The sequence below is a fragment of the Podarcis filfolensis genome (genome assembly GCF_964270895.1).
Source record: "Podarcis filfolensis genome assembly, chromosome: 9".
NCBI lineage: Eukaryota > Metazoa > Chordata > Lepidosauria > Squamata > Lacertidae > Podarcis > Podarcis filfolensis.
The window spans coordinates 64,632,546-64,656,307 of NC_139610.1; the positions used below are offsets into that span (position 1 = coordinate 64,632,546).

General features: G+C 41.3%; 1 protein-coding gene and 1 long non-coding RNA gene across 8 annotated transcripts in view; one reads left to right on the forward strand and one right to left on the reverse strand.

The window, feature by feature from the left end:
- Nucleotides 1-23,762, forward strand: part of LIN54 (lin-54 DREAM MuvB core complex component) — a 35,727-nt gene that overhangs the window by 1,418 nt on the left and 10,547 nt on the right. The window contains exons 2-11 of one of the 7 annotated variants that reach the window (XM_083571239.1): nt 8,226-8,411; nt 9,581-9,661; nt 11,155-11,228; nt 11,704-12,416; nt 12,848-12,968; nt 18,190-18,335; nt 19,717-19,842; nt 20,205-20,421; nt 21,225-21,301; nt 21,446-21,643. In XM_083571239.1, coding sequence (XP_083427365.1) covers nt 11,739-12,416; nt 12,848-12,968; nt 18,190-18,335; nt 19,717-19,842; nt 20,205-20,421; nt 21,225-21,301; nt 21,446-21,643 — 1,563 coding nt within the window. In that variant the 5' untranslated portion in view covers nt 8,226-8,411; nt 9,581-9,661; nt 11,155-11,228; nt 11,704-11,738. Of the gene's footprint in view, nt 1-3,661; nt 4,840-8,225; nt 8,598-8,921; nt 9,662-11,154; nt 11,229-11,703; nt 12,417-12,847; nt 12,969-18,189; nt 18,336-19,716; nt 19,843-20,204; nt 20,422-21,224; nt 21,302-21,445; nt 21,644-23,762 lie in introns of those variants that run through there. The other 6 variants (XM_083571238.1, XM_083571237.1, XM_083571240.1 and 3 more) reach the window with 6 other exon arrangements.
- LOC310742602 lies at nt 620-3,033 on the reverse strand. Its single transcript, XR_014538600.1, has 2 exons — nt 1,624-3,033; nt 620-823 (listed from the first exon to the last, which is right to left on the reverse strand). It is a non-coding gene; the product is annotated as an uncharacterized lncRNA (long non-coding RNA).

A 23,762-nucleotide genomic window follows, 5' to 3' on the forward strand; every position in this document is an offset into this window, starting at 1 on the left:
GATTCATAAGAAAATGGACTCTTATCTTCTGTCTGTCTGTTCCGTTTCTCTTGTCTAAACAGCTAGTGCATATCTAGATGGCAATAGTACTTTGATTTTTATAATGTAGATATTAGAAAGAAATATTAAATACATATTTTGTTTTCCCTCTGATCAAAATATACAAAAATCCAACCAAATCCATTCATTGTAGAGAAGCCACTTCACAAATTAAGCAGCTGTTATTTAAAATGCATTTCTCCTGTCAAAACCCAGTACATATAATTCTAAACTTACAAGTATTTATACACGTACGGTAATCTTGAAATCAGAATGGTAGAACTAACAATACCTTTGTAAGTTGCTCATTATGATCCATTTACTAGCAGAGGGCAAATGAGCCAATGGAGCAATAACTATGAGCAGTGTATATTGCTAAGTATAAACAAGGAAGCTATATTTCAACACTATCAGTGGTCCAGTATTATAACAATTGCTTTCCAACTACGTTGATTCTGGAAAATCAACAAAAATGCACTTGGGAGGGAAAGGTGAATCTATTGACAGTGGTGCTCAATGATGAAATACCAATAAATTCTATAAAATTATATCCAATATTAGTCATACTTTCAGTAGACAGTGAAATCAAAGGATTTAAGTCTATTGATTTGTGGGCAAGCCACACTACATATTTCTGAAACCAGTTAAAACAATACAATGTAAGCACAGGAGAAATGAAAACAAAAAATACTCCTATTAAATAATAAGTGCAATACAAAACTTACCTCAAACAAATTATATCTCCTCATGTCTAAAAGCTTGGTGAAATAAGTCTTTCACTATCCTCCTAAAAGAGTATCCTACTGTGGGGAAATACACCTTAATGGAGAGAGAGTTTCAAAGTTTTGGAGCTGCCACTGAAAAAGCCTTATTATGAGCCCTGTTAACCTTGTCCCTTATAGGAACCACCAAGAGAACCTCATTGGCAGGTCTTAAAGATCAGACAGGTTGGCATGGGAGAAGGTATTCTTTCAAATATTTAGCTGAGATTCCTGCATCGCAGGGGGTTGGACTAGATGACCCTTGGGGTCCCTTCCAACTTTGTGATTCTATGAAATATTTGTTTCCTGGGCTGTTTGGGGCTTTAAGTGTTAGCATAAGCACCTAAAATTGGGCTCAAGAAACAATTAGCAACCTGTGTGGATGCTTTAAAATGGGGATAATATGTGAGCAGGCTCCTGCTCCTATAACCACATGGGCCACCCAAGCTAGACAGATGCAGCTTGGTAGTCTCTATGCGTGGGTGAGATGGTGGTGTCAGGAGGAGGTGGTGGTGACTGGATTTGTTAGGCTCCAGGGAACATTATAGGACGTAGCTGAGCATGTATAAAAGCGATGGGCCACACTGAACCAGGGTTGGACCAGATTGTTGGCAGTTAACACCAAAAAGCAGCTTTTAAACTGATTGCAGTGGGGGGAGACCCAACAGGAGCTGAAGAGGGTCTGATTTAGAACAAATCTCCCCCTTATGATGAAGTTGATAAAGTGATGAACATTTAAATGGGGGAGGTGTAGAACTAGGCATTGTGAGTGCAAGGGCAAAGGAAAGCAGTTCAGGGAGGCCAAACCACAACAGTTCAATACGCAAATGCCAAAAACACTTGAAGAGAAAGACTTCATGCAAGTTTTTATACACCAGTGCTAGAAGCCTTGGAACCAAAATAGGTGAACTGGAGGGCTTGGTCTTGGAATATGGCATTGATATAGTGGGTATAAGAGAGGCTATAAACTCTATAGGAAGGACAGGGAAAGATGCACTGGAGGTTGTGTTGCTCTGTACATCAAAGAGGGCATTGAGTGCAGCAAGCTAGAAATCCTCAGACAAGGCACAGAGAAAGCAGATAGAGAAACGTTTTTCTCCCTCTTGCATAACACTAGAACTCATGGATATTTGATGAAAATTCAGAACAGATAAAAGAAAGTATTTCTTTGTGCAGCACACATTTAAACTAGGGAACTTGCCTCCTGTCGGAGGCTGTCATGGAAACCAGCTTGGATGGCTTTACAGGAGGATTAGACAAATTAATGGAGGACAAGACTATCAACAGCCACAGTGGTTCTGTTCTACTTCCACTGTCAAAGGCAGTATGCCTCTGAATAAGTTGCTGGAAATTGCAAGTGGGCAGAGTGCCGTTGTGCTGTCATGTCCAGCTTGCAGGCTTTCTGTAGGTATCTGGTTAGCCACTGTGAGAACAGGATGGACCATTGGCCTGATCCAGCAGGCTCATCTTAAATTCTTATTTAACCTTGCAGGAGAAGTCCTGTAGTTGCCTGATGCTATTCTCTGCTGAAACTCCTCAGAGATAGGAGTGGAGCCACTATAAAACAGCATCCCCAACTCCAAATTCATGCCATGATCCATGGCATCAAAAGCCACTGAGATGTCAAATAGAACCAAGAGAGTTGCACTTCCACTATGCCTCTTCCAACAAAAGTCATTGATCAGGGTGACCAAGGCTTGCTGGTTTTCCACAGGCATCTGGTTTGACCACAGTGAGAACAAGATGCTTCATTAGATGGGTCATTGGCCTAATCCAGCAGCTTTATGTTCTTATGCTCTTAAGGTAGTTTTGTTCCCCAAACCAGGCCAGAAGTCAGATTCAACTGGGTCCAGATATTACCAACAGGCCTTAAAGTGTATACTCTCATTGACTCTGCTGTAGAACCCAATTAAGAAAACTCTTGACCTTCATAGCATCTCTGCAATCAGATTCCAGAATCTAGTTTAAAACAGCTAAATTCATGCAAGTGTGCCAGATAATTGATGCATAGAATATGCAGAAAATTTGCTGCTTTCCAGTTCACAGTGCATGGACAGGTTTGCCAGGATATTTTTGTGGAAACTTTAAAATAGTTGTTTGCCTCATGGGAATGACTTGCAGAAGTAGTTTGATAAATATATAAATATATATAAAATGGATCTAATAGTGGCATGATGTATTGGCTCTATTCAATTTTCTCAGGATGGTTCAACTACTATACAACATCAAATACCTACATTTAATTGCAAGAGGCATTGCAGCTTTCACCAATGAATTGTTGAGAATAGTACTTTATTGGGTGTCAAAGTCTAAGTTAACAGAAAAGGCATTACAGTTCTTGATATGGGAATTTATTCTTAAACTATTTTGCTATTGGCTTGAGTGTCACACTTGAGAGTTTTGCTCCTGAACAGTGAGTCAAAACAGACATGAATAATGGAGTTAGTTCTTAAGTAGTGTAAGATCTGATCTGTCATTAGCAGTAACTTGTATCTTGGCAGTTGAAGGGATACTGTGGTTATAAATTGTGTTGTGTAGAATGTATGGAATGAAAACTCTTTGAAGTGAGAATCTCAGTGTAGTTCCACTTCTCACACACTCTTGGAAGCAGTTTCCCATGTTCAATGTGATGTTCTTCTATGTGAGTGAGTTTGGGTTTGTTTGCTCTTTTTTAAGGGAAAAAGCAAGCATAAATGATTTTAGGTGGAAAAACAATGTTTTTCTCCATCAGTTTTGCCTGGAATAGTGTATTAAAGCATTTTCATGCTGATTTCTTTATTAGCCATGAGATGGGCAAAGTTTTCTTTTAATTTTACTAGAAGAATTGCTGGAAGCTTTCCCCCTTTCCCCTTAAAAAGCCTTCCTGTGTCAATGTTAATCAATGTATGTTGTTCATAGTCATAATACACTGGTATTTACTTTTTAAGGGCAGGTAATAAAAGGACGAGAGAGCTTTTGTTGGATGAAAAATCTATATATACACCAGATGCACCATTACTTCTTATTCATCCTGTCCGCACACGCCACCTTTCATCTCTCCCGATTCTTAATCGACTAATAAACCATTTGGTCTGCAATCCTATACCCATTTACATGGGAGTAAGCCCCATTGAACTCAGCGGAACTTACTTCTGAGTATAGGATTGCACGGCCAGGCTTTTAAGGTGCCGTGGAAGTGCAGCTGGTTAGCCCGGCTTCCCTTCTGAATTCCGTCTCGGAGCTGGAATCCACCCTCGTTTCCTGGACAAGGGGCGCAAACCCTTTGCGTTTGCGTGGACAGGGAGTCCTGCCCTGGCCGGAGCGCGCGTTTCTTGTAGGTCAGCGCCCGCGTCGTTCCTCCTTTTCTTGGCGGGGACCGGGCTTCCCCTCCCCTCCGGTGGGAGTGGCTCAAGCAAAGGGATCGGAGCGGAGGGAGGAGGCTGAGGTTGTTGCTGAGCTGGGCTGTGATGGTGATGACGAAGTGAAAATGGCGGATCTTTCGAAATACTATCCCGGCCCCTGACATACCAGCGACAGCACCTAAGCAGCCTTGAGAGGCTCCCCCCAACTCTCCTCTGCACGCTGCTGGCAGAAACCTCCCTCTCCTCGTCTTTTCGTCCCAACTCCCGGGCAGCCGCTTTGCAGCTATCCAGACACTTCTGGTGGACGCTCCCTCCTCCCCTCGGGCTGGAACTTAACCCTCCTGGAAGGAGTCGGTGGCTGCGCCCTGGAGAGGGGTGAGAGACGCACCAAGCAAGGCCTGGGCAGGAGATTGGGGGAGAAGGGGAGCCCGCAACGCTGGGTTGGGTGGCTTGCTGTACAGGAAATCCAGGTGTTTTCAAATGTAACCTAAATAGTTAACCTGGCTGGAAAAGAAGGGAGTATTTGGAGCTGCTGAGGCCTAACTCGCCTTTCAAGGTCTCGCTTGTACTGTGTCTGATGTTGCAGTCTTGAGAGTTCGGGTAGCGCAAGTGATGTTCATATGGTGGTCAAGGAGAAATCTGCAGAACAAATTACTGGGTTGATTGCGCCTACTCTTCTTAGGAGCGCAGTGAAGAATGTTAGTATGCAAAGCTGCTCGTGGGACACTAATGATTTTTAAAATTAGCTGCTTGCTTTCAGGGGAGTGTAGTCGCATACATCATAGGCGTGCTTTAGTGGTCACTTTCAAATATATATAATTAACAGGAAGTGTTGCAATGGGCAGAAAATAGTAACTTCACAGCATGTTAGATAATTAAAGCTGGGAATTTAAAAATGTATCCCCCTTAACCTTTGAAAGGTGGAAAAGGTCAATGCAGGAGTAATGATTCAGATGGAAAATGAATGTTTGGTTTTGGTTTTAATTCCAAATTTTGTTATGAAAAGGTGTAAAGCAATATATTTTGTAAGTGTAATCTAGTTACGTTAGGGTAACTAGGGATTTCTAGCACAAGAAGGCAAATGATAATTGGTGTCAAGGAACACAGTCTGAAAATATGCTTTTAATTACACTGGGTGGTATCTGACTAGGTCATACACTGAGTACACCCACTGAAATCAGTGAACTAAGTAATGATTAAGTGCATTGATTTCAGTGGGCCTACTCTTGATTATGTCAGATGTCAATGTCAGTGTTATTTACCCAGTGACAGCTCTAAAATGTACACAATAAACGTGACTCCTTTTTCTGAGAGCTAGGTCCACATTCAAGTTCTACATATGCATGTGTGATTCCTCTCTCCACTCCCCTATCTATGAAATTGAGTATCTCTCTGTGAGTGACCTTCTGATCATTTTCGTTGATTGAAAAGTGACATATAAATGTGTTAAATAAGTATTTAAAATGGTATCTTCTAAACTCTATAGGTTCTGAAATATGGGATTCATATATTAAATATATCAACCATCTTATTTCTAGGTGGGCTTATATCTTGTAAGAGTATCATTTTTAATTAAAGACATTCCATACGAATTTTAAAACTGTGTTAACTGTTAGTGTGGGATAGCTTTGTATCAGGAAATAATTAGTTAAATGTGCAGGTGGACCTACTTTACTTCTCCTCTAGTGTAAGAAGGAGCAACAAGCCACGACCCCTGGTTTAGAGTTACATCCAAACCAGGATTTGTTGTCTTACTGCTCCCCCCCCAATAAATCATGAAGTTAAACCAAGGTTTGCTCTTAGCTTACCAGTGGTGTGTTTGAGCAAAAAAAACCCTCATGATTCCTGGTCCAAACATAAGTTAGGGATCATGGTTAGTTGTTTCTGCTCACACTAGGAAGGAGTAAATCAAGAATTATCTGTGTTTATGGCAAACCATTAACTGTAGTTTACCCTGATGTATGGAATGGAATGTAAGTTATTATTTATATTTTACTTCTCTGCAATCATATTTGGAGCTTGCAACAAAGTAACAGAGATATACCATATTTTCCTGTGTATACACAGAATGTTTAAAATATTTATTTATTAATTTGGGGCTCAAAAAATAGGGGGCATCTTATACATGGGGGCATCTTATAGATGGTAAATATGGTAGTTCAAAAATATAGTTAATTTAAATATGAAGCATATCTATATAGACACAGTAGAAAATATTTAGAATTCTGGATATTCCAGCTGTATTCTATTTTTATGCTTCATATGTTACATAGTTTCCTATATTTTATTGGGGGGGGGCTAGTAGAATTCTTGATATTTAGATCACCATATAAGCTATAAAATAGAATTCAATGCAGAATCTGTAGGATGTGCAAAGGTGTTTAATTTATTGGTTGAATACTGGAGGTTCTTGCAAAACTAATTAAAATTAAAACTTTAAAAATTATTTGAATAAATAAACAACTTTCTTTAAAAGTAAGCCATTTTCCTCTTGGGATTTGTGTTTATTCCCTTGGTTTTGAAATGTCAAAAGCAGACTCCCCCAATTTGGAATGCTCCATGTGCTTTGGACTACAACTCCTCTAATCTCTGACCATTGGACAAGCTGGCTAGAGCTAATGGCAGTTGTACTTCAAAACGTCTGAACAGCCTCTGGTGAGGAAAGACTGCTGTAGAGGATTAGAAATTTGTATTTTCATAATTTTCCAACTTTCATTTCTGGACACCTTGTGATATGGCAAGTATTTATATTTCTTATGATACGATACGGTGAGTACAATGTTTCACCAGCCATTGTTTGGCATAAGTGAAGCTTACTAAGATCTTAGACAAGCTTCAGCTTTCAGACTTAATTTCTGGTTCTGTTTTCAGTACAGTACACAGCAAATTGAGCAAGTCATATACAAAGTAGCCTTGCAGTTTTAGTGCAAGGCTTTTAGCAGCCCAACATAAAATTTAGGGTAGCTTTTCATTTGTTACGTCACATTGCTTTTTACCACTGAATTGGAGCAAGCGGCAACCCTAAGAAAACTCAATTACCATTTCCTCTGATTCAGCGGTAAAATGTGGGTTTTCCTGGCGAAAGCATCTTGACACACACACATACACACCCTAAAAAACCCACAACACCACTCAAATACAGACCTGTGCCTACAAAAGCAGCTGAAAGGTAACTGAATGAGCCCTTAGTTAAAGCTAACGGTGCTTTGTGGAAGAAGCACATAGGACACTCAGTCGTTTCACCATATTTATGAGACTAGGAGGCATTGCATGTAGGCTGTTAATCAGGAGAGCCTGCAACAAACATATTGCATTGGTTCTGAAGGATCTGCACTGGCTGCTGGTTTGCCACTGAACCAAGTTCAAGGTGCTTGTTCTGTCAGATAAAGCTCTACACAGCTGCTCCTACATACACCTGCCTGTTGGTTACAACCTTCTGGATACAGCATTCCCTCTTAACTGAGCCACATTTACCACGAATTTGCTGCATGACAACATGTAAGAGGACCTTCTTTGATTGGTGCCTGATACTACAATGCCTTCCCATCTCATGTATGACTTATGCCGACCCTTGTGGATTTTTGGTGCCAGATAAAAATTAGTTGATGTTGTAACATTTTATTGAGATTTCATTATGTTTATTATATTTTATCCTGCTCTGGGGTTCTTTTAGTGAAGGGTGGGCTAGATTTTTGAAGTAAATAAGCAAAGCATACGCTGTAAAGATAAATCAGTGCTTCTTTCTAATGGCTGTGACCTTCAATATTATCTCACTCTTTTAAATCTTTATTGCTTATGAAATGGTCCAGCCTTGGTTTTCATTTTAGGATTTGTACTCCCAGATTGTACTTCTCATATTGCTGTTGACATGGGAAATAATTGGAAATTTTCTGATCTTGAAAGGACTCTTGCGCTGCCTTTGAGGGAGTATATTAGAATTCGAGTTCATACTTCTGTAAGGGTTGCTTTGGTACCATGCTCAATACACCAGTACGGTATGTTTCCCTCTGCCTAGGTAGTTATAAATAGTGCTTTTGTATAGGACTTTCATGCTGAATTAAAATACCCTTTTATGATCCCTAAGGGTCTACCAGCTGTTACCTCTGGCAAACCCTTTGCCATGCTGAAATTGTACAGCACCAGCTCTCCTGGGTACAAGGGAATCTTAATCATTTCAGGATTATGTTGAAAGATAAAATGTCTGCATTAATGAGACTTTTAGCCTGCCTGCGCAACTGGAATTTGCACATCCCACAGACAAATGGTTAAGGTAGCCAGTGATTTTACTTTATCAGTATATCTTAGATTTTTATGGTAATTGCATTTTTATATATAGAAAAAAACTGACAAAAATGTATATTATATAGATTCCACAAACAATAATTTTGCTGTTAATCTTTAGGAATTAAGGGCTAATTAATTCTCATTGGTCAACACCCCTCTTCCTTAGGATAAGGTAAAGGGATCCCTGACCATTAGGTCCAGTTGTAGCCAACTCTGGGGTTGCGGTGCTCATCTCGCTTTATTGGCCGAGGGAGCCGGCGTACAGCTTCTGGGTCATGTGGCCAGCATGACTAAGCCGCTTCTGGCAAACCAGAGCAGCGCACGGAAATGCCGTTTGCCTTCCCGCTGGAGCGGTACCTATTTATCTACTTGCACTTTGACATGCTTTCGAACTGCTAGGTTGGCAGGAGCAGGGACCAAACAACGGGAGCGTCGCGGGGATTCAAACTGCCAACCTTCTGATCGGCAAGTCCTAGGCGTCCCTTATCTTCCTTAGGATACTTGGTTCCAAACCACCACTTGTAGCTCAATCAGAAGAGCATGAGACTTAATCTCAGGATTATGGGTTTGAGCCCGATTCTAGGCTTTGTCAAAATGGAACTATAATGTCTTCAGGGGGTCAAAAATACCTGATTAATGAATTAACTGAAACTATGGGCTCTTCACTTTTAAAGGAAGGTGTTCTTTCTGGTAATGGAAAAGCTGGAGCATGCCTTTTGAAATCCACCTTGTTTATTTGCTTTGACTAGCAGAAACAATGCTTATGCTAATATATTGATAACTTCCTTTGGAATGACCACAGTGAAATTTCTTGTGCTTACCTGTCTTGTTCCATGTCCAGCTAAGGTAGTAATATGTGCTTATTTTCTAAAATAAGTCAATCACAGAAGAGTATTTGCAAATGTTCTAAAAAGCACTTGACTGCCTGAGAGTCATCGCTGCTTGGTGCTATTTTATTTGGCTACATTCCCACTGCCAAGTGAATGGTGAGGTTAAAAAGTTTCCTGTGGCTAGTAGACCTCAGATCAGTTCTAATCCTGTTCTCTGGTATCCTGCCTGCATGTATATAAAAATTTACTGAAGTTGTGACCTCTATTCTGAAATAAGCACATCATGAAACTGTATCTCAGACTCTTGTATGTTCTGTCATCCTAGAGCTGGATCTGAAAGCCAGAGCTAGAGCGGACCTTGGATATGTCACAAGTTTATAAAACAAAAGCAACTTCTTTTGGAGAGGTATGTGGGGGTTCATTGCAAGAGAACCTCAGTTATCTGGATTAAAGTTAACACTGCTTCATAAAAGCATTTATTTCAATCTTGCCTCCATCTCCTGAACCTGCAAGTTATTGTAATTTTCAGCTCATTTGGGTATAATCAGTGGAAAACTCACTTCCCCCTTCCTTTGTGTTACATGCATGAACACACTGTACTTGTTCTGTACTCTGTTTTGGCTGTTAGTCATAAAATTATACAAATCGAGCCATAAAGCAGCTTTGTAATCAATGAACAAAACATCCAGCATGTTATTAATTCATTTGAATACCTTCTAAAGTGCTAATCTTTTAATTATGCATGGAGATTTTATATAAATGCCCTCATTGTGGCCTGTTCAGGTTAGTAAGTGCTGCTGTTGCTCCATCCTGACATCCAGCATTAGTATTATGCACAAAGAAAAAATAAAAAAATTATTTGGCCAGACATTGTGACCATAAAGTATATTTTGGCCGTATGGAAACTATTATTGCTCCTTATTGTACTTGATTTGATTCAGTGGTTTTAATGAATGTTTACTGGTGTATAGCTTTTTATTACTGTAGTTGTTCAGCACTCTGTATACAGAGTGTAAAAATGTTGAAAGAATGAATAAACTAGTGAGAGGGTACAGGGGCAGTCCCATATGACAAAACAGCTCATGGAATAAGGCAAAGGGCAGGGAAAAGGGAAGGTCTATATAGGCACAGCTCCTGTCAATTGTTGCTAAATTGCATTTTTATACACTGTAAATGTAAACATTTTGTGGTTTAAGACTGTGCATCCACCAGTGTGCCTTGGGTATTGTGTATTTTGGAACTTTATTCTCAATTTTATTTTTTCCTTCTCTGGCTAACTAATTTGTAGTGGGTGTATGTTTTAAATCTGAGTTTTTCTTCTGTCACTTCATGTAAACTCTCCTTTCCACACTGAATCTCAGATTAGCTGAATTTTGCAGGTTTTACAATTTCATTAGCATTCTTCCTACCAATTATTGAAGAAGTAGGCTATTTTCTCAGCTTTTTCCCCCGTGACATTTTCAACAATACAAAAATACAATTATTAGCTGCTTGAAAAACTCTTAACCTGGTTTGTTATTAAATAGCTTGTTGAAGATGTTAAGTACCTTGGATGATCAATTTAAATTTGCACGTCTGTGCAATTATCTCATTATATTGTGGTTTTTACGCTCAGCTGTTCTGGAGGTGTGTTCTTTCCATGGAAGATTTACCTGTTCTTGAAAATATGGGGGGGGGGGTCTTTTCAGTAACCATGAAAATCAGTTTTGATGTGTAAGGTGGTTGAACATCAGATTTGTGAAAGGGATTTCCACATGTGCTATGAGAGGGTGCTTGAGAGAAAGCCTAGAGGTGGAGAGACTTGAAATGGTACTTAAACATTAGAATTTTGTCAGTTTGGGACTGGATTTATAAGGAGCAGCTTGCTTATAACATCTGAAATCTTCCCATCATCTTCAGCCCTAACAGATGGTGCTACACTATAATGCTTCTGGACGTCGTCTGATGTGGAACAGGATTTAAAAGAAATTCAGGTAACTGAACAGAACTCATGATTTTCTGTATTTCAGTATTTCATGAAATCACTATAGAAGTCAAATGTCCAATTTATGGACAGTTCCAGTGTCAGAAATGTCCTAACAAGCTCCCCTCCTGGTTGAGAATATGCAGAGTTTTGTACTCTCCTTAACCCCCATCAATAGCTTTTCATAATTGCTCAAAGATACTTCTTTTCAAAGTTGAAAAAGCAAGCAAGAGGCAATTAACAATTTAAGGGCATATTCCAGCCAGGAAAAAGCACTCAAGGAGGTTGCAAAGACGATTGTCTTAGACATGCTTGTTAGCCAAAGCAGTGGCTAATCTGTCTGCAAATTTTTAGCCACAGCCAATACCATGTAGATGTTTATTTCATGATTTTGTAGGCTCCCACAGTAATACGTCCGATGCTGCAACTTGCACATTGTTGTGGAGCTGAAAAACGAATTTCCTTTCTTTGAAATATCACTGCAGTGCCTCACCTTTGGCCTGTCGTCTGCATTTGCAATATGGAGGTGGTGTCGGCGGAAGTGAACAGCTTGCTACCTGAAGAGATCATGGACACAGGCGCAACGCTGGAGGAAGATGAGAACATAGAGGCTGTAATTGTGGGTGACACTATGGAGATGGAACTGGAAGGAATGGCAAACGTAAGCTCAGGCAGGGATTCTGTTACTTCTGGCACGTCGTCCATCACCACAGAGACCGTCATGGTGTCCAGCAATTGTGTAAGCCACGTCATAGCCAATGCTGCCACTACAAAAGCTGGTACTAGTGTGACTGCACAACCTTCCTTTCAAAGTAGCCTCCAGAAACTTGGTCCTCAGACTCCTGTCACTATATCGGCCAACCAGATAATTTTAAACAAGGCAACGGACTTGAAAATTGGCAACCAGACTATAAAACCAGAAGGGCAAAAGCTCATTGTTACAACTCTGGGGAAACCTGGGCAGCCCATTGTCCTGACATTACCCCACAACCAGCTGTCTCAGTCACAGAAGGCCACGTCGCAGGTGCAAGCAGGTGACTCCAAGCTGCCAGCGCAGCAGTTCAAGGTGGTAACTATTGGAGGAAGGTCAGAGGTGAAACCTGTCATTGGTGTTTCAGCCTTGACTCCAGGGAGCCAGTTGGTAAATGCTACCACCCAATCCTCTGTATTGCAGACCCAGCAATTAAAAGCAGTGCAGGTAAGAAGGTACACTGTTTCTCATTATCTTTTGTGATAAAAATGCTCCCATTCATGATTCCCTTTTGTTGGCAGTAACGTAAGTGGAGCAGAGTAAGGCAGGGAAAGTGAATCAATAAGACAAGCAAAATGTAAGGAAGAGTTACAAGTGCAATGGAGGTGATGAATGGTTATTTTTTTAAAAATAGATTCTTGCCTATAGGGAGGGATGTGCAGCAGCACAAAACCAGTTAGAGGACACTTCTTGGGGGTGGTGATGGGTGGAAGCAGAAGGAAGCAGTTGGGGGACCGGTTCCAAGTTAATCTGTTTGGGGGCAGTGGAGATTGAGAGTGAAGACTCTGCAGAAGGTGAGATTGTGTGGATTTTGGCTGTTAATGTATACAAACAATAATTCCTCTAACTGAGGGAATGATTCTTCGTTTGCTTTTCAGATTGCTAAAAAAACCAGAACACCCACCTCAGCCCCGGTGATAACTAAGCTGATCTTCACGAAACCAATCAACAGCAAAGCTGTTACGGGACAGACAACACAAGTGTCACCGGTCATTGCAGGTTATATATTTGTGGCTTCTTGTGTGGTGCCATTCCTAAGGGGGTGAAATGAGAATTGAGTCAGATACAGGCTGGGATCCAATTGGGCAGATTTTCATGGAGGGTTTTTAGGCTCCTTTCTCTTTTGCACCGCTGCCTTCTGAGTTCCCTCAAAAAAGCCAGGGAGTCCTTCAAAGTGACATTTAGGAGTGATTATCAGGGGAATCTGATAATTCTGCCCTTGTATGTTCACAAAAGCACTTTATGTGCACGCACAAGGCTCTTTGGGTCCAAGCCACAGAATCAATCTTGCTGCTCTTCATCTCATAACTTCTCAGGGAAGATGAAAAGTGTGTCAATTTACAGATTACGTGGGTCATGTAAAATAGTGCTTTCAAAACCTAACAGCAGCATTGTTATTTCATGTCTCTCTCGAATGTTCAGATTGTGTGCACAGTGTCAACCAACTTAACCATGTAGTAAATGTGGAAAAGCTTGCACGTTTCATAAATGTGCATTAAAAGTGTAGTGTTATGTGCAACTGACTTGCTCTGAAGAGTTCTGTGGTTGCTGTTACTCCACTCCTGGCTACTGACTGGTTCTGTTGCTACGGAGTCAAGATGTTTCTTCTCATCCCCCTATGCATTGCTGCAGTGTTTTATCACTACTTCCTGGCTCTTTGTTGGGGAAATAAGATGGTTTAAACTGTTCCAACTTCTGGGTTTTTAAAAAGATGAGTACTTTTCCTCTGTCGGTTTTAAAGGGTAAAGTGGACAAGGTTTTAGGAATTTTATAAAAGTGGAAAACTAAAATATTCACTTTACACCTTATAAATCAAGAGTAGCAATGCAAATGGACAATACTACTCTTCCCCCTCATCACAAACACACAGAGAACCAAAATGACAGAAATGTGACTAGTTTTTCACTTACCACAAAAAAACAACAACTGAATATGTAAAGGGAAACCACACAGTATCTGCTAATATTTTAATGTTTATGTGTTTTTAAAGAACAGCAACCCATGGAGAGAGGAATTTCTTCAGACTTCTTTCCATGAAACTCCATTACTTGAGGAGATGCCTTTTCTATTCAGTCATCTTACCACTTGATCCATCTTCCATCCTCTTTAAAATATATTATAATGCATGACAGGGGTGGAAATCACATTTGTATTAATACAGACAGCCAAGCATGCGTGGTGTAGAAAAATTTCATCATGTGATATACATTGTTTGCTTTATTAGTCCTTTCTTTATCATTTAGGCTGAAATTATGTACAGCTCCATTCACTTCCACAGTTGCCTTAGATACAACTATTGTTGTAACTCCCATTGAAAGTGCCCAATGCAGTGCCTCCCCAGTCAGATTAATTTCAGTTTATGCAGCCTGATAATGTGGGAAGAACTCTGCAATGATCTGACTGGCTTCTTGCTCTCTTAAGCCCTGTCCACCCTGTTTGGTGAAAACCACTTGGGAGGGGTTGATCAGCTGTATGCAGGGTGTGTTGAATGCATTTTTACATGACAGAGTGGTACCTGCTACCCTTAAATAGGCATATGTATTGTAGGGCCCATTTTATGTAACATCCTTCCAGTTGAGGTCAGATAGGCCCTTTCCCTACTAAACTTTTGGCTGCTACTGAAGACTTTCTTTTTAATCCAACGGGTATTTTAATTGTAGCTCGATTTTATAGTTTTTACTAATTTTATTTTTGTATTGTATCTTTGTAAACCGCTTAGAGACTGTTGTTGTTAAGTGGTATATAAATCATTTAAATAATTTTAAAAAACTCACTTGGGAGTAAGCTCCATTGAACTAATTCAGACTTAATTTTGAGTACATGTATAAGATTGCATTGTTAAAGACAAAGCTTGTAACATATAGTGCTGTAAACAAGCACTTTCTTTTGATTTTTCCATAACAACAGAGCGAGGATTAAAGTGCCTTTATTATTTTTATATTTTAAACACTGTTGTTACTGAGCAGGAGTTGTACGCAGTGGACCCAGTTTGCATGTAATGCTACTGTGTGGTTTAACAAACCACAAGATGTCTCACAGACAAATAAACCTTGGATTGTTTCTCCAAAGTTTTCTGTTTTTCAGCTACTCTTGCCTTTGTAGCTTGATGAATGGCTGGGGTGGGGTGATCAGGCAAGCCACGCTTAAGGAAAAGTGGTGGGCTTGCAGGAAATGCCAAGTAATAGTTAAAACAAATCAAGAACTACAAGCCAACAACAAACCATGGTTTCAGACAGTGGATTTTTTGGTAGTAAACAAGCCATAATTGAGCTGTTGGCAGGCTTCACACATAATGCTAAGCTGTGGTTTAACAAACCACAGTTTAACAAGCCATGGCTTAGTGTTTTGTACAAACCCAGGCCAGTCACTGCTTCATGTGTATTCACTGCAGTGTCCTGTGAAGATTCAAGGCCAAAACTGTAGTCAATACTTTTATCAGTGCTTTTAGAGTGTAATGAATCTCTTCCAGCCAAAATGCAGGAATGTAGAATGAAGAGCTAATTCTGCTTGTTTAAAAGAATAGAGTGATCCAGCACAATAGCATTCTCTGAAAATAACATGGATTTATTTTCTTGAAACAACATTGTGGGCTGCTGTTCTTCAAGGTGTCTGCTTATCTAATGCATCAGTACCTATCCCTGTTCAGTTAGAGGGTTTGGTTTAATTTAGACTAAATTTGTTTTTAATTGCCCTCATAGTATTAGAAAATTGGATTTGATATTCTTTATAAACACTTAAAGGCTATCAGTAAGGCTTCTATGCTTCTTCAATTAAAAAAAGCAAATGTTCCAACTAATTTGCTTCTATTTATATCCAATGCATTTCTGAAGTTCTGGATAGCTTGTGAGCTAAATGGAAGTGCTTTATTTATACCAAAGCTCAAAATTGGGATTCAATCTAGTTAAGAGCATGAGGAGAGATCACTAGTATGCTTTCTTAGTTCATGTAGAATATTCTGACGTTGGTTGCTGCTTGTTCTGCGTTTCAAAATGGCCCACAGCTTTCAAGAACTTGCCAATAAAAAGCAAGCAATTAATTGCCATCAAATTTCACTTTAGGAACATGCAATATTCTGGAAGTCTGTGGCTTTGTTCAAAACAACGATAAATAATGGTTTACTGCTACTTTTTGTCCCAGGCTGTGCTCCCCCTTTTGCCATGCTCTGTTCTTCTCCCATACAGCCAAGAGGCAAAGTGTGGAAACTTTTGCTTAAGTTCACTGTGCCTTCCCATGTCATTCAAGCTGGGAACTGTGGTTTATATAACGATCCATGGTCAGCTTCAAAATAAGACAAGTTCAAACCATCACCCAAGCATCTGAAACATTTCCTTTCCTAGTTCTGGAAGTAGTTCAGATGGCAGCTTAGTAGCAGTGAGTATACCTCCCTGGTATGTGTAAGTGTAATGGTTGAGGAGTGTTCTGAGCTTCCCAGTCACTGCCCCCTTTATCATGAGGTTGAAAGGATGGTTATCTCTTCGCCTCGCCCCCCCCCCCAAGTTCATACAGCTGAAGGAGTTAGATGGAAGAGTGGTGCTTTTTTGTACTTCCTCTTTCAAGGCCCAGATCAGAACTTGAGTTGTTGAACATTTGTGGAGTGACCGAAAGCATAGCTGGGGGGGAACCAAACTGGGAGACTCGAGAAAGAAAACGGATGTGGTGATGAGGGATGCAGGGGAGAAGAGAATGAGCAATGTGTGCACACATAGGATCCAGTTAAATGAAACCTCTTGAAACTGCATAATTGGTGCACAAATTTACCCCCCTCCCTCCAACCACAGTCAAGTTATCAATCACACCTATATCCATTGACAGAACGGTAAAAAAACCCCACTTCCAGTGGTTTCTGGTGTAGCCATTGTGCAAAAACATGGATCTGAGACACAGTTTTATGGAACCTCATAATTTCTACATCAAAATCATGGGTCAGCTCTGTCCGCTGATGCGTGCTTTGAGTTGTTGTCATCCTATGTCAAAATCATGAAGATTCATGGGGAATCTGTGTTACTGTGGCGCTGGCTGACAATAGATATGAAATTTTTAGTGCACATTCTACCCGCTGCTCACCCCCAAACCACAATCAGATTAAAACCTATTTCAAATCGTAGAGGGTGGTGTCCATGGCAAACTCTCGACATTTCCATATTATACCAACTGGTAACTGTGGTTCAACAGTAACTGGTTAGTTTCAATGAGCCTGCTCAAGATCAGTTATCACAGATTAGTTATACTTTTTAAATGTCCTTGGACCATCCTGCCACAGATCAAAGAGTGATAAAAGGTGCATTTTCTCCCAAATAACTGGACCCTGCAGTTGAAGAATCTTGGTCTCCGGGGCCACGAAAGACCATGGGAGGCTGTAAAAGCTACTAGATAGTACTTTGGAAAACATATATTAAACTCCAGGAGAGGTTTACAGTTCTGCAGTATACTATGTTCCTTAACCATACTCCCAATAATCACTGATAAATCAAGCTTCCTTCTCACCCAGCAGGTGGGGACTGAGTGAGGCACTTGAAAAGGAATAATATACTTGTGCAGCCAGGCTTTTTCAAGCAGCATTTCAAAAGAAATGTCTTGTTTTCCTTCTGACTTCTAATCAGAGCTGGAATAACTTGAAGCTAAAGCCTGAAAGGAAATGGGTAGCCCAAGCAGTAATGCAATGCACACAGTCTCATCTCAGGGTGTAAATGCACCCCTGTGGTTTCCACTCATGATTTATTGCTGACAAAAAGTTCTAAAAGGGGGTTACTGAATGGGGTTGGTGGAACTTTTCTCGCAAGATTATTAGTTGTAACCAGCTGCTCTCATCTTTCCCTTTGCATTTTGTCCTGCTTCATAACAGGTTTCCATTTTTGTTAGAAATGCAAGCGGTGAGAATTGAATCAGCTGTATTTCTGGTATATCTTTACCTGGAAGTTGCTAACACAAGAGAAAAATAGCTTTTGATCTGGAAGTTTTGATTTTTGGTAGCGTGCTGGAGTCAATTTTGTCTCTCTTTTTCTGTTTTCATTTTATTCTTGGTGGTCTTCAGCTATTTTATTACAAAAAAGAAAACACTGTCAGAAAATGTGAGACATTTCTACTCTGCTACCTGGGGAGAAGGATGAAATGAAGGCAGCACTTCTTCTGCAACAGTGTAGAGCAGTGAATTGACATGCTGTTTCTTTTCATGACACCAGCTATAATCATCAGTTTGTTTCTGTTCTCTTTTTTTCTACAGGTCGAGTTCTTTCGCAGACCACTCCAGGGACACCTCCAAAGACGGTGACTATCTCAGAAAGCGGTGTCATTGGGACTACTTTAAGTTCTGCTATACAGCAGACACCAAATAAGATAGCCATTTCTCCCTTGAAGTCCCCCAACAAGGTAAAAAGTCTATTCAGGTTTACAGTTATTTTGGTGTTGCTCTGAAAATGATCCGAAGTAGTAGGATATATTCCATTTAAACATATTTCACCTATTCAAAAGTGGTGATTCATAAATGTGGAAAGTGTGAGTTAAATTCTGTTAATCTGTATTTACCGCATTTTTCGCCCTATAGGACGCACTTTTTCCCCTCCAAAAATGAAGGGGGAATGTGTGTGCGTCCTATGGGGCGAATGCAGGCTTTCGCTGAAGCCTGGAGAGCGAGAGGGGTCGGTGCGCACCAACCCCTCTCGCTCTCCAGCCTTCAGGAAGCTCTCCACAAGCCTTGGGAGCCCATGGGAGTTCCCGTCGGGCTCCCTAGGCTTGCGGATAGCAGCCTGCATCTCAAAGCCTGGGGCGCGCTGTGCAGCCCCGGGCTTCGGTTCCCCGACCTGGTTTGGAGGCTGGCGGCGGGGAGAAGTGCGCTTCTCCCTGCCGCCAGCCCCACAAGCTCGGGGGACAGCGGGGAAGCGGAGCACCGCCATCCCGCTGTTCCCCGACCTGGTTTGGGCTTCAGGCAGATATCTGCAAGCCGTGGGAGTCCGGCGGGAAGTCGCGCCGGTCTCCCAAGGCTTGCGGAGAGCTGCCTGTTCTGGGGGCTGGGGTCAGGGGAAGCTCGGGCTTCCCCCGCCCCAGCCCCGCACCTGGGGGGGGGGAATAATTTTTTTCCTTTATTCCCCCCCCCCCCCAAAAAAAAACTAGGTGCGTCCTATGGGGCGAAAAATACGGTATTTAAAATGGTACCTGAGCTTCTAAGTGAAGAACAAGTAACCTGAGCTTCAAGCTGCCTATTTCAACCTGAGTTCGCTTAGTCGGTAGGGCATGAGGCTCTTCATCTTGGGGTTGCAGGTTCGAGCCCAACATTGAGCATTAGATTCCTGCATGGCAAGGGGTTGGACTAGATGACCCTCATGGTCCCTTCCAACTCTACAATTTTATGATTTATTTTAATCACGTTTCAAATGATCCACAACAACAAAACCTGTAAACTTACTGCCTCTGTTTCTTTTAATGAAATTGGAATTCCCAGATTACCAAACATCTACCAGCTGAGCAAAATTATCGGTGGGCACTTCCTTCTTGCCAGCAGCTTCTGATGCCTAAACTGTTGTAACTTGTTTACCAACCTGGTGCCCTGCAGCTGCTTTCAGTACCAGCCAGCAGATGGTGGTTGTAGTCCAAAATAGGTTGGCTCAATAGCATGAAAAGTCTTGTGCATTTGTATTCTGTTCTGATATTGAAGCTGAGTGAGCTGTAGTTGTGTGGAACTGTATTACAGAATGTTTTAGCCTAAGATCTTTGAGTTGTTAAGCAGCTAACAGTGGTGTCTGTCGCCTCGCAGCCTCCAAGCTCACCCCAGAAAGCAGTTGGTGTTCCTTTAAACGTAGCCCTGGGACAGCAGATTCTCACGGTGCAGCATTCAACACCATCTTCCCCCGGAAAGGCTGTAGCTAACAATACAACTCAGGTATGCAGCATTCTGGCTCTTGTTCTGCAAGCCTCACCATCAGAGTCCGACTCACAGCTCTGCATAGTTTCAGACACTGTTAACTGTTTATCCATCAAACTTTTGCTTTTGTTCTGATGAGTTGAAATGATACGCTATTGGGAGAAATAGCTTAAAGTAAATTTGGTCACAAACTGGTGCTTACTGTATCTGACATCATTAATACAAAGTGATAATGCATTTCAAGAGTTTATTGATCTGTGCTTTAAAATGAAGCACAAGGGGGAATAATGCTGACTCACTAGAAACTACTTCTTTGCCAACAGTAAAAGAGAGGCTGATATATTGACATCACATAAATAATTTTACAACTATTTTAACAGGCTGTGAAATCTGCAGTGCAGACCCTTACTATGGGGGGAGTGAGCACATCTCAGTTTAAGACTATCATTCCCTTGGCAACAGCACCCAATGTTCAACAGATTCAGGTACCTGGAAGCAAATTCCATTATGTCCGGCTTGTAACTGCCACAACAGCCAACAGCTCAGCACAGCCAGCCACTCAGAATCCCAGCATCAGCACAGCATCTCTTCAGCAAGGTTAGTAGTCTCCATAGTTGAATGTTTTCACGACAGTTTGGGAAGTGCTTAACAGAAATGCAAATACAAAGGGCATTAAGTAGGCATATGTTTAACATTCCGTGTTCTCCACCGTTGCTTTGTGCTGGTTGTATGTCCACTCCCAAGTAGGAAAGGTTTCCTAATACTTGTTGGACTAACGGTTTAGCCATGAATGTTCATTGTTGATCTTTGACCAAGATTGGGGTGTCCCCATTTATCAGGCAGCCTCCCCTTCTCAGTCCCACCTCCATTGCAATAATTAGGTTTTTTTAAATGAACAGCTTCCAGCAGTGCAAATGCAAACTATTTTTAAAGTTGTAATTGCCACTTAGGGGGTGATATACATTCCTTAGCCATGAAAAGTGTCAGATTGGAAACACTGCTTGTTTGCCCTTAATTTTAGGAGACGTTGCAGATGTATGGTCTTTTTGTGTTGTGTTGCTTTGTTTCACCATGATTTGTCTAGGAGTTGATCAAGTAAATGGTAAACAGCAAAAGTTTGAGGTGTGTGTTGTTGTTCTATCCAAAATTCTGGAAAAACTCATTTAAAATATTTTTTTTCTGTTAAATGATTTCAGCATGTAACAATGCCATAAAAATAGATAACGAAATATCCCACCCTAACCCGGAAGCTGGTGTTCAGGCAATACATACAAAAGAACAACAAAACCAAAATGGCCCTACCTTTAGTATACAGGAGTAACAACCAGAGAAGCTGCATCCTGTAAACATATTTGCACAGAAAGTTGCATATTGTGTCTCATGTTGTTTCTTTTGAGCAGCTAAGCCAATGGTGGTGAATGCAACCCCCGTGAGGATGTCTGTCCCAATTGTTCCAGCAACGCAGGCAGTCAAACAAGTGAGTTTTGCGTCCGCCTACGTACTTAATACGTATTTCTGGTTTTGTACAGTTGGAATTTCCAAAGTAACTTCTCCTGTTGATTTGCAAAGAATAAGATCTCATGTGCAATGAAGGCATCATGGCAATTTCCTTTCCTTGCAGGTGGCGCCCAAACCAATTAGCACAACTTCGCAGATAGTTACTACAAGCCAGCCACAGCAGAGGCTAATAATGCCTGCCACACCACTGCCACAGATCCAGCCAAACCTCACCAACCTTCCCCCGGGCACAGTGCTGGCTCCAGCCCCTGGTGCAGGGAATGTAGGCTATGCAGTTCTCCCGGCTCAGTATGTCACACAGGTATGGCATTGATGTGGAGATGAAATTGACCAAAATATTTAACGAGCGTGTGATGCTTTATAGTGTATAGATTCTTTTACCAAAAATGACCCACTTGGGAGTTAAGGCCAGAAGAATTTCAGAGTTTCCAATGTCTGTGGACACAAAATAAGTGCTAGAAATAAGGTAGGCATAATCCATTGTTTTCTAATCTTTGATACCCAAGACGTTGGGCTTTTTTTCTCCCGCTTTTGGACTAACTGTGGAAGCACACCGTTGTATTGAAGTGGATACACACATTCCCTCTCCCAGGATGTTTTTCCCCTGGAATTTTCCCAGGCTGCCAGCTGTGCTGCAGGTTGTATCAGGGCACCTTTCCACATGGGGAGATGTCGATGCCCATATGTTGGCAGGAAAAAAACCACAGTCCTGCACAGGACCTTCTTGAAGGACATGGTTGCATTTCACTTTAGCCCTTCTCTCATCACACTAGTGTAACGCAGCACAGTTCGGGAACTGCTAGCCTGATGAAACTTACTGATAGTAGCACTAGCACAAGATGCTACATATGCTTGGAACGCGTGTTAGACAGGCAAGACTGAGGAACACCTGTGGATTGCTGCTGTCTTCTTTTGGAAAACATGGGATAGAAAATTGCATGTAGAGCAGCTGCATAGAGGCTTACCGGTCCAAATCATTGAGAGTAGCCCTCTCATGGAAAACAGCAACATCCTCCACGCTCTCCCTTGTAGCCAGATAGTCTGGCAGAGCTGAAAGAAATGAGAGCTTCAGTGTGACTTAATTCATGAAGTAGATGGCCAGGTGAAATTCCTTTGGTGCACGGCCCAAGCAGATGATGTATCTTCTGCCAGAAAAGGAGATTAGGAAAAATTTACCCCACCAGCAATTGAAATACAAAGCAGGCAATAAAGAAGGAGCCTTTCAACATGGATGGAAAGAGGAAGGACTATTGTTAGCCATCATGACAGCTGAGAAGAGATGGTTGCCAAAATGATGATACTCTGGTTTTGTAAATGCACAATCTCATTCCAGCCAGCTTGGAGGATTGCTTTGAAAGAAAGCTGAGTTCCAACTGTTCCCAAACAAAGCTGAAAATGGAAGATCTTCTTTGCTGGAAAAATCAGACTTCTCTCTGGAGTGTAAAGTTCAAGTGCCTTCTAAGAATTAAATAATAGAAGACTGTGGACTGCATGGAGATAAGCGGAAAATAATTTTAATAACAGAGAACAAGAGTAAAATCCCTTTAAATACCTTTATGGGGAAATGAGAATATGGGATTCTGAATCTAAAAACAATAAAATGGCTGGAAAAGCAAGGGCAACTGATGAAATTTATTTTATGTGTTAACCCACCATCACTATGCCTCAAGGCCATGAAGGTCATCAGAAATTCATCTGGTTAACAAAAGGGTGTTGTCGGGGAGACGTAGGACCTCAGCTGTCTTCCTCTTTGAAAATTTCTCTGCTTCTCCAAAGGAAGCAGGCATGAGGGATTTTTCAGCTTGCAAACAGCTTTCCTAGCTAACGCAGTCCTAGCAGAAGCTCGTCTGCAGGTGGTTCCTGTCCCTAAAGTGGAGAGAGTGGTGAAAAGCAGAGAGCTGATTGCACAAGAAGGTGATTTCTTATGGCCAATATGTAGCATGTTAATGGTTTTGTCACTGGAAAAAGTACAAGGAAAAGCTATGTAAACTGACACCCCCTCCGCCACTTTTCCAGCTTCACTCCAAAGGAAGCATGCATTCTGAATCAAAATAGGATACTTGGAGTAAGTCCCTAGTTTTCCATAATTCCTAGTTTTCCATAGATATTTTCTGCTGCTACCACAAAATGAGTTCCAGCAGTCCTCTTTCAGGTATGTGAAAATCCCCATATAGTTTAGCAACAACAAAAAGATCAAAAGAAAAGTGTATGCTGCTTTGACAGGCTCTTTGGCAGGCATAGGCAAACTCGGCCCTCCAGATGTTTTGATACTACAGTTCCCATCATCCCTGACCACTAGTCCTGTTAGCTAGGGATCATGGGAGTTGCAGTCACAATACATCTGGAGGGCTGAGTTTGCCTATGCCTGCTCTTTGGGCTATATAATAGTGCAGCTGTGGAGGAATTCTAATGGGATTATA